The sequence below is a fragment of the Toxotes jaculatrix genome, chromosome 13 (genome assembly GCF_017976425.1).
Source record: "Toxotes jaculatrix isolate fToxJac2 chromosome 13, fToxJac2.pri, whole genome shotgun sequence".
In the NCBI taxonomy this organism is placed as follows: Eukaryota; Metazoa; Chordata; class Actinopteri; family Toxotidae; genus Toxotes; species Toxotes jaculatrix.
In genome coordinates this window covers 4,997,889-5,008,877 of record NC_054406.1, presented here as the reverse complement: position 1 = coordinate 5,008,877, position 10,989 = coordinate 4,997,889, and the positions used below count along the sequence as shown (strand labels likewise).

At 40.8% G+C, this 10,989-nt stretch overlaps 2 protein-coding genes across 3 annotated transcripts; one reads left to right on the top strand and one right to left on the bottom strand.

The window, feature by feature from the left end:
- Positions 1-348: 348 nt before the first annotated feature.
- ppt1 (palmitoyl-protein thioesterase 1 (ceroid-lipofuscinosis, neuronal 1, infantile)) lies at positions 349-5,024 on the bottom strand. 2 transcript variants are annotated; one of them, XM_041052910.1, is made up of 10 exons: positions 4,949-5,024; positions 3,785-3,907; positions 2,963-3,072; positions 2,389-2,516; positions 2,146-2,216; positions 1,742-1,844; positions 1,518-1,608; positions 1,302-1,400; positions 1,075-1,146; positions 349-924 (listed from the first exon to the last, which is right to left on the bottom strand). In XM_041052910.1, the coding sequence occupies exons 2-10, from the start codon at positions 3,900-3,902 to the stop codon at positions 802-804; spliced, it is 915 nt and encodes a 304-aa protein (XP_040908844.1). In that variant the 5' UTR covers positions 3,903-3,907; positions 4,949-5,024; the 3' UTR covers positions 349-801. The 2 variants fall into 2 exon arrangements, with proteins under 2 accessions (XP_040908844.1, XP_040908845.1); XM_041052911.1 differs by lacking the exon at positions 4,949-5,024 and adding an exon at positions 4,070-4,202.
- A 422-nt stretch (positions 5,025-5,446) lies between these two features.
- On the top strand, positions 5,447-10,056 carry rragcb (Ras-related GTP binding Cb). The gene is made up of 7 exons (XM_041053937.1): positions 5,447-5,994; positions 6,119-6,322; positions 6,430-6,629; positions 7,686-7,800; positions 7,913-8,055; positions 8,150-8,298; positions 8,846-10,056. The coding sequence occupies exons 1-7, from the start codon at positions 5,815-5,817 to the stop codon at positions 9,001-9,003; spliced, it is 1,149 nt and encodes a 382-aa protein (XP_040909871.1). The 5' UTR covers positions 5,447-5,814; the 3' UTR covers positions 9,004-10,056.
- Positions 10,057-10,989: the final 933 nt, after the last annotated feature.

Genomic DNA, 10,989 nt, shown 5'->3' with positions numbered 1-10,989 from the left:
AAGCAAAGAGATGTTGATACGAAGTGGAGGAGAAAGAAAAATGAATGCCTCACCTTCACCTCAGTCTCTAGATTGGAAATATCTGCCGTGATCATCCGTATAGATATGAATGATTATTGAATAGTCTTAAATATCAGCCATCAACATCTCTCCACTTGCTCCTAGCCACGTCTGCACTCTTCGGTTATCTTCAGCTCTTGTAGCTGTGAAGCTCTTAGCTGATTTTTTTTTTTTTTTTTTTTTTTAATATTGTCTTTCTTTTACCTCTTTATTTTTTTGGGTCCAAAATCAAAAGTCTGCTCATTAGTACTGGAGACATCATTAAAAATGTTGCAATAAAATGAACTGTACGTTGGTCTCTCTTTATTGGATTTAACATGTAATGCGGACAAATGCATAATTTCAGTTAGATTATGTACATTAGGCTGTTAAAACAAGACTTTCTTTAACAAAAAACGCACAATTTGACCTTTTCGGACGAGCTCACAGTGAAATTCGAGAGTCTAGTGTTGCTAACTAGTAGTACACCAACACAAATTAGCTGCTAAAATTTATGGCATCAGAAAACCACATCAACATGCTGCAAGTGATCAGTGCAAAAGGAATGAATTATGTGCTTCTGTTGTTAAGCTTCAGTTTAGCCTTAGCCTGCATTTTATTGCTGTTGAAAAAAAAAAAAAAAAAACGAAAATGCCATTTCAGTTACTGCAGCCTGAAACCACATTCTACTCCAGATTGACTAACTGGATTCCATCAGCATTAAAACTTTTGTTGATTTTTTTTTTTTTAATTTTTATTTTTTTAGTGTAAATAAGGCAGCAGGTTTTTGTCGAACCATTCTCTGGTGAACTGGAGGTGGTCTCCCTCAGTTGCCAGGAAAACCAGCTTTTTAGCCTTGTCCATCGCTGCCAGGCCCAGACGATCCTGAACGCAGACACACACAGACTTTAGTCATAAAGGTTCTACAGTATCACAGACCTCACTTTCAAAATAAAAGTCAATCTCTGATGCAGGAAATTATTATTAATAATTTGCTGAGATGAGAAAATTGGCAGAGACAATGAAGACTGTTACCTCTTTGTAGATAACGCTCTCCTGTAGAGTCTCTGTCTCTTTGGCCTGGCCAGTTTTCAGGAAGCCGAACCACTACGACAAAAATCATTAGTCTTTTTGTGATGCTGCTTTATGATATTACATTCAGTGAGAAACAGACACAGTATTCTGTACATGTACTCACTATGGTACTGATACCTATTATGGTAATCTGAGGAGGCTGCAAGTGAGAGAGTTTGACATGTTACCTCAGTATCAACAGGATCCACCACGGTGTCCTGCAGGAACTTGACCATGACGAACTTGTCCAGCCGCTGAAGGTTCTTCTTATAAGTCTCATTTACACCCTTGAAAACAGAAAGAGAAAGAGCTGATTAATGTCAACTGGATTCAGATGATAGAAAAGAAAAATAATCTGTCATCTGAACACAGAATAGTGTCTGATCTGGCATCCGCATACTGACCCGTTCCTGATTGATGTCGGCCAAGAACAGGCTGTGCTTCTTGTACAGGTCGTCATTTAAGGGGTCGTGCCAGTACTGCGCCTGCACCAGGCTGATAACCACAGACACAACAACCAATCAGCGCTGCACGTCAGCTGAACAGGAACAAACAGTCGGTACAGTGATGATGACAACCACACAATACCACGGCCGCTTAACACAGCACGTGCAGACATACAACTCACTGTTTCTGAACCAGGTCAGAGTAAGCTCCACTGTTCAGAGCTTTACGGATCATGTCACAGATATGAGAACTCTCTCCAGGACACCTGGGCAGCCCGTACACTCCTGAGGAACGACAAAGACGTCGAGAGGTGTCTCTCGTCAGGAAAGCGTTTATGATGATGATGACTCATATTCACACTGTCTTTCAGTGTTTAAAAAAAAAAGATGGAGGAGCTATAAATAAAGGCGTTGTCTGGAGATAAATAGTCACAGTGTAAAGATAGAGAAGTTCTTTAAACACACACAGACCTTGAGGTGAGATTGTTTTGTTGAATATGATTTGACAGTATCAATGTTTATTTCCCTGCTCTTTGCTCAGGGAAGTGAGCTGACCTGGTGTTGTGGTTTTTCATATTGATGTTACCTTGGTGCTGACCACCGATGGAGATCAGGTTTTTCATTGGTGGAGAGGGACAGCGCTGAGCCACAGCTCTCCTGTGAAGAGAGGAACCGGGAGAAATCAGAGCGAGCTTCCTCATTCTCGTCAGGAGACAAACACCTTGAACTGGAAACGTGCTCAAACAGAGGCTGGGAGAGAGGCTAGAGAAGCTCAGCTCTCACATTCACATAACAAAACCATTCAGAGTCCAGAACAGGAGTCACATACAGAAACTGCGCCCCCTGGGAGAAGCCCATAGCATTGTATCCTCCCTTCAACTTGGGGTCCTGAGCCAGCTGAGTGCACACCATGGACACCTGCTCATTCACATCCATGAAAAACCCATTTTCTGTGTCCTGCAGGAGGAGAAACATGAAAAGTTCACAGCATGACGGACACATTAAAAGAAGAAAACGAGCACCGTCCGCCAGGCGAGATAAAGTCACGGTGTCGCGACGGATCAAAGCAAAAAGCAATAGAGTCAAACTGGTTTGCTATGAATATTAACACAGAAAAATTACATAGTGAAGTTGTAAAGGAGCCATTTTTCTGATGTAACTTGTGTCACCAGCACTGCAAATGTCACAGAACAGGAATCCTTCCATGTCATGTGGATGAATCAATCAAAGCCGTTCGATGACTGCTTGGTTCACATACGACATTCTTGGTTAAACATGTCATATTTTTACACGCATTGTGTGTTTGTGCAAGAGGAAAATGGGAGTTGACTGTTCTGTTCAAGGAACTGAATAAATTTATGCGTTTGCAGAAATTAAATTTATTTTTTTAAGTGTAAGAGCACCTCAATGACGTTTTTCCCAATCATCAGTGAGAGCACGTAAATGCCAGGGATGTCCTCCTCGATCATTTTCTTTATCGCTCCCATGCTGAGAGGGTTACAACAGCTGTCACCTGGTAAACACATACATATTTATGTATACATATACAATGACTTTATTGTCATTTAAAACAATTAAGCTAAACCTGACTCACTTTAAAGCATCAAATGTAAATAAATTTTTACTGGTGCCAATTTGACTAAGTGGCAACAACAGGGATTAAGTTGTTGCCCAAAGCCCATTAACTGACTCAGGGCATAGCACTGTTCACTGCTGTTAAAAGACGAGGAGCTTCGGTGTAGTTTATATTACGCCGAGCGAGTTACCTCAAAGGCACCTAAGCCAGCATTGTTTAGGGAGAAGAGAAAGTTTTTTTTGTTTCTTTCACTTCCCATAACTAGATTTCCCCAGCCAATTTACCAGTGAACCTTGAACTAGCAACTGATATGAGCCAAGTTCCTCAAGTCTGAGGCTACACACCAGATTTCACCTGCATCACATTAAAGGTCGTGTTAGGTTGGCATTTCCCCGATTCTATTTTTAGTTTCAATCTTTAAAAGAACTGCTGCATTTTGCTTCCACTTTCACTTAAAAAGCAGGCAATAACATGGGTGGGTGCGTAATGTGGGAATAGCTATTCTGCAGGATAATTTTTCCTTTCTGATCTGATACAACCCAAAATGTTGTTTTCTTTCAGTTTCCTGTCTCTTTATTACCTTGTCATTTTAAGACAAAGGAGACGTATATAGTGTTCCAGTATAAAAATGGGCAGCACAGTCACTCACCCATCCCATGCCACAGCACCAGTGGTATGGTCCCATTGTTGGAGTCATGAACTGGGCTGCCAGCAACGAGCAACACTGGACCAGCCAGGAGGAAACACAGGAGGGCTGCTGTCATCATGGACCCTGAAACATGAAACAAAGAGCAAACAAGCATATATTCTTTAGCCTTTTTCCAAACTGACATTACAAAGAAATAAGAACAGACAGGCGAGACAGAACAGACAAAAACTATCCACAAAGCAGAAGTTGGAAAATAAGGTTTTAAGTAGCATTTAAAAGATGTACTCTGATTTGGCTGCTATGAGAATTTGCAGGAGGCTGTTCCAGTGTCAAAGAGCGACAACAGCAAAAGATCAATCACAGGTAGTTTTAAGGAAAAAAAAACAGAAGTCCCAGGTCTGATGATGTGGACTCCTCCCAGAGATCAGAGGACACAACAGCTCTTTTAAATGCAGAGGGACCTAAAAGTGACAGGGAACCATTTAAAACTAGTGTAATGTATAATGTACTTTGCTCACTGCAGGTGACCTTTCTACAAGCAGAGGCCATGCAGAAAAATAGCCATTGACAAAATTATATATATAACATAAAAATTATAGTTAAGTAAAGTATTTGAGGAAATGTACTAAGAGATTTGCCACCTCTGACCAGAGGTCTGATTTTTGCTATTTTATTTGGAAAAGGGAGGACTGAATCAGTGATATCACATGGAGCTCAAAATGTAGTTTGTACATAGAAGTATCTGCACCAATTAAAAGGTCAAAAAGTGGGTATGCTTGCGTTACAGTGGTCAGATACATCAGTGCAGAACAGAAACTAAGGTGTATGCATTTCCTGATATCTACAGTGCTCTCAGTTCTTTGTAATTGTCTCAGATATACCAGGAACCAACAGTGTTAAAACAGTGAAAGAACCCAGAAGTTATACTTAAACAACATATTTTAATGGGTCAAAGAATCCCATATCAGTTAGCTCGAACAAGCGAAAAGCTCAGGTTTCACACCAAAAAATCTATGAATAAATCCATATTCGTAAAATGCAGTAACAGATTTAAGGTTTTAAATAGCCTTGAATCAAGCCAACATTTAAATAAAACACGTAGTTTTGTTGTAACAAGCTTAATTAACGTTAAAAACATTATTAATCTACAAATGCGTAACTCACCGGTTATGTATTCTTCCTGCCTCGGTTTGTCGGGTTACTTGTTGTCACATGACGATGTTTGGACCAAACAGCCAATCAGATTCAGGGGGTGGGGTTAAAGTCCAACGACAGCCTGTGTTGCCAGGTTGGGCAGTGTTGGCGCAGCATGCATTGCTCAAATATTTTTAGATTCAGTCTGCCTTACATTTTCCGAGGATATCATTACCTCCGATTTCCATTGCAAATAAACGTCCACAACCCCGCTTAAATATTATGTTAAAAAAACGCTTCAGCGCTTTACCGGGTTTTAAAATTCTCTTCAATATCCGAGGAATTCACTGTTAGTTGTCAGTATATAAACAATACATCTGCAATTAGGAATTGCTGATAGCTGGGTTGGGTTGTAGCCCATAGTGTATTTTACTGAATGCAACATTAAAGTTGATGTGTTCACATCAGTGAAAATTTTAAAGTTTATTGGAACATTATCCATAACACATAAAGTCGACGACTTGTTGTCAGGCAAACCTGGCAACACTGAAGTAGACGGAAATGTCTAACTTGTGACTGCACTGTGTAGTGAATTTAGTGTTTCTCTCTCCTCTCTTGTTCTTGAATTTATCCAACCTGTGCCGATATTTATGGTTATTTAACTTCTTGGTATCTCGTTTTTCAAACCCCGGGCGGATACGTTGCGGTTTGACCTGGTATTTTAACACAGAAATATCGCTCTCCGGTTGCTAGCTCATTAGCTTGCCATGCTAGCTCGTTTCGAAAATCCCCGACAACAACAATCTTGTTCGGATTATTTCGGCGGTTAACTAAAAGTTTAAAACACCGGCCGGCTTTAAGGTGAGCACAACAAACATAGGGCGATAAAGTACAGGATGTCTATTGAGTGTGAGGAGCCCGCGTTAACGGGGAGTTACGGTGTCGTCGGGTCGTTTCCCAAAAGTTTTGGTTATGGGGTGGAGGAGGCAGACATGGAGGAGAGCTCCACACCAGCTGATAAACCGAGGATACTGCTGATGGGGCTGAGACGGAGTGGAAAGTCATCCATCCAGAAGGTATTGTTTTATTATGTTAAGGTTTTTTTTTTTAACATCTAGCTACCATTAAACACAACATAAAACAGGATATTAAATACATTATTATATACGAAACAATATTGTAATGTGCACCTTTTCCCAGGTTGTGTTCCACAAAATGTCACCCAATGAGACTTTGTTCCTTGAGAGCACCAACAAGATCTACAAGGACGACATCTCCAGCAGCTCCTTCGTCAACTTCCAGATCTGGGACTTTCCTGGACAGGTGGACTTTTTCGACCCCACATTTGACAGTGAGATGATCTTCAAGGGAACCGGCGCTTTAATCTTTGTCATTGACGCTCAGGTAGGATGAACTGAACCTTACGGTTTAGCTTTTAAATGCTTCCCGTGTGAGATTAATTAGCATGTCATCTTTTTCCTGTGCTGAATGTGTCTCTCCCCGGTTATAAGGATGACTACATGGAGGCTCTTGGGCGGTTGCATCTCACTGTATCTAGAGCCTACAAAGTGAACCCAGACATCAACTTTGAGGTGTTCATCCATAAAGTGGACGGGTTGTCAGACGACCACAAAATAGAAACACAAAGAGACGTTCATCAGAGGGCCAACGATGATCTGGCAGATGCCAGCCTGGAGAAGGTTCACCTGAGGTGAGTGTCTGACTTGTCTGCACAGGGCAGATGCTTCAGATTCTTCAAGTTACTGCAGGTTTTGAGATTAGGCTTTAGCTGCAGACCACTCCTATAAACCATGTTACTTTTTTTTATAATTGTTGTGCATCAGGATGAAAGATGTTGCTAACAACTGTGCTAAGAAACTGCAGTATCCATTTTTTCCTCAGTGTCGTTCAGTCTGCTAAAAAGAATAAATCCCCGTAGGGAAGCAGTAGAGGAAACTATTCCATTTCACAACGAAGAGATTGTGAATCCAGCCTTTGTGCCCAGATTAAATTCTTGTGTTTGTCGTCTATGACTTCAAATTGAATGTTATGTGAAATATAAATAGCAGTAAGTGATAGGGGTGGTGAAAAAAATCGATTATTGATTAATCGCGATTATATTATGGACGATTATGAATCCATTATTAAATTTCCAAAGATCGATTTTTTTTTGTAATACACTGCAGTGACTCTCCAGTTAGTGGCTGTCATATAGGATTTAACCGCAAGGCGGAGCTGTTGAGTAACAGTCGTAAGAAAACGCCCTGTAACAGAACCAGCGAGCGAGCTTACTATGCTAGCGAGACGAGGGGCGCGTGGAATGGACGAAGAAAAAACATTAACCGGCAACCAACCAATCCACCCAGCTCCATCCGAGCTAAAGGCGAGCGTGTGGATGCATTTTGGTTTTCATGGCAGGAGTTTTAAACGCGTCGACAGGGCGTACGTTGTCTGCAAACTTTACCGCACTAAGCTAAAGTACTGTGGCGATGCTAGCAACGCGAGGGCTCCGGGTTCGAACCCCGGTCTGAGCGTCTCTGCGCGGAGTTTGCATGTTCTCCCAGTGCCTGCGTGAGGTTTCTCCGGCTGCTCCGGCTTCCTCCCACAATCCCAAAAACATGCACATTAGGTTAACTGGCTACTTCACATTGCCACTAGGTGAGTGTGTCTGTCTGTCTGTGCGTGTCGGCCCTGCGATTGATTGATTGGCGACCAGTCCAGTTTTGCTCACGGGTCTTAACTCTCCTCTCCTTCTTTCCCTCCTCAGTTTCTACCTGACCAGCATCTACGACCACTCCATATTCGAGGCCTTCAGTAAAGTCGTCCAGAAGCTCATTCCACAGTTACCAACGCTGGAGAACCTTTTGAACATTTTCATATCTGTATATTTTTTTTTTCTTGTTTTATCTTTATCTTTGTTTTACCACAGTTAAAAAAAAAAATCTAAGTGTCTTATTTGCACCTTCTCTTATTAACATCCTTCATGATTTGCAGCATTCTGGGATTGAGAAGGCCTTCCTGTTTGATGTTGTTAGCAAGATTTACATCGCCACAGACAGCTCTCCTGTGGACATGCAGTCCTACGAACTCTGCTGTGATATGATAGATGTTGTCATTGATGTCTCCTGCATTTACGGGTGAGAAGCATTATGCTTTACAAGTGCTGGCAAAGATCATATCCTGTTTGATTCAGAGTTTCAAGCTGCTTCTCTGCCTTCTTCCTCTTGGCAGACTAATGGAGGATGGCAGTGGCTGTGCCTATGACAAGGAGTCTTTGGCTATCATCAAGCTCAACAACACTACAGTGCTTTATTTGAAAGAGGTCACAAAGTTCCTCGCTCTCGTCTGCATCCTCAGAGAGGAGAGCTTTGAGAGGAAAGGTGGGTAGTTTTAGATTTCATAAACAGTGAAGCTGGTATCATTAGACACTGTTTTGATTATACAGCATGTCAGAAATGTTTCTAAGTGTTAGATGTGAACATCTGTACAAGAGCAAAAGTGTAAAAACAACTTCCTCAAGTCTGGTTGTTACCATGACGGTGCAACCAGTGGAGAGCTCAGGAAGTTATGAAATAATCCATCGTATCACTTCACACAAAACTAAAATGTGCCATTTTTATGCTTTGGTTTTTGTATATATTGTGACAAATGAGATATAATGTGTTCATTAAGCTTTAGAGGTGCTGGTTGGTGAATTGTGTTCGTGAGCTGTTTTCAGTGTTTGCTGCTGGATGTGTATTTGCTGTACAGACATGAGAGTGGTATCAGTCTTCTTGTCTGTGTGTCTGCAAGAATGTGAATAAGAAATGATGAAAGTGTATTTCCAAAAATGTCAAACTATTTACCCACCATCTATTTTACATTTAAAAACCTCTGTGGCCTCTGAAATTAAATGCTTTAATTTGGACTTATGTGTTCTCTTTGCAGGTTTGATAGAGTACAATTTTCACTGTTTCCGAAAAGCCATCCACGAAGTGTTTGAAGTCAGTACTTCAACACACGGCGCCGCCTGGAGACCAGCAAGCTCGTCCAGCAACAACCTGAGTGGTTTAAAATACGCTGCACTGAACGGGAATGCTGTTTAAGGGGCGAAGAGGAGACGAGTGACAAGTTTAATTCTGGTTTACCTGAAGTGCAGCGAGGCCGCACTCTGTGAGTAATAATATGAAAGCACTCATTCCTCCTAAACCTGCAGATGTTGCCTCTCTGTGTTCAGCTGCATGTGAATCAGTTAGAGAAGCAGCTCATGAACTGAACTCAGGCAGATGATGATGTAGCCCTGAACCTCCAGCGAATCACTGAGTCACAGCTTCAGAGAGCTGAAACAAGACGATAGGCTAAATCTTATCTACCTGCTTCTTTTCATCTGCTTTGAGAAGATAAGATTTTTCAGAAATGTATCTGTCCGTTATTACAGGTGACAAAAAAAAAAAAAAAACACAAACCAAAGTTTGGTTCCTACTTTCTGCATATTTAATGGCATTGCAACATCAGTTATGTTTACCTTCTGAGCCAGTTAATCCTGTGTACTCTGCAACATAAAAATACTCGTGGAAGATATTTGTCGTACGGTTTATGTGGTTGCCGTCAAACTGAGCTCAGTGTAAAAGCTCCATTGACTCAACCGGAGACCTTTCGACCTGTATTTCCACGAACTACCTTTCACATTCTACAAACTTCTTTCATGTTCCCTCTCATTTTACCTTGAATTATTGAGTTTTTTAAGTGGCTTTAATCCCCCGTATGAAAAACAAATCCCGTCGAGCACAGTGTTTGTTCTTCACTGTGTTTTCTGTTGATAATGACTCATGCAACCAGCGACTGGTGCTCTGCTCAGGATCTCCTCAGACCAGAACTGTGCCAGTTACACCATTAGAGCCACGGTTGATTAACAGAGGGGGCGACGACATGATGGTCTTAATGGATTCTGGAAATAACTAATGATGTCTTTCACTCGGACAGGCTGCCACGCCTGCTGACAGCTGACTGTTTTGTAGCTTAATGAACATTTTGGCCAAATTTACTACACAGAGACTCTTTTGCTTTTTTTTGGTGTGAGCGCTGTGCGGGACCTTGAAGATTTTATTTTTATTATTGTATGTAATTCTTTAATAAAATATGTTTCATATTTTTCTTTACAGTGTGAGTCAAGCTTAACTGTATCTTTGATATGAAACCCCACTCCTGCCAGTTAAGGAAAAAAATGAACAACCAAACATTTGTTTTCTTTATAATGTGTTTTTTTTCCCCTTATGATTGTGACTTATCTAAAAAATAATATATGAGAAACGCTCATTATTTTAAGTAACTCATACTTTTAAGAAACATTGTGATAATTATGAGATACTGAGCTGTAATTGTGTTGATTATGAATTAAATGTCATAATTACAAGGGTAAAAATAAAAACCTTTTTCCAAGTGGCAGGAGTCGGCTTCTATAGAATCCTATTTTTATGTCCTATTTTATAGATTGTGATTATAACAATTCATTATTATTATTAGTAGTAGTAGTAGTAGTAGTTTCAGTTCGTTTGAATCTAACATCTATATGAGTCCACCCACAGTTGAACCAATGTAAATAATGGGTTTGAACAGCAGATGGCAGCAGATTTATGTATAAATATTTAACATTTCAAGATGCTCAGTCATTAAGTTTGTGATCATAGTTAGATTTAGATTAGGAATCAACGTGTTTTGGGTTTTTTTTTTTCTCCAGGAAGACCCAGTAGTCCAGTAGTAGTTATGTAAATAAGCTTAAAAACGCCACACACAAATTAAAAGCCTTCATCACATCGTACTCCTGCGCTGCACATCATGACTTAGTGGGTAGTGGCAGGATGGAGCCGCAGCTTAAGCCTCTAATCGTCCCCAGACCTCCTGCTCACCACTGTGGAAAATGGAGGTCAATGAGCGGGAAAATGATATCTTGCTCTCTGGGATTGTCTTTTTTTCAGGACCTTGCAGTTTGCTTCTAACCACACAGAAATTCATACACAAGGTTTCAGAGTGAAAGACAGTATGGATGGAGTGTGGGGTTTGAAGCTGTCGGCCAGCATCTTTATCCATGTATG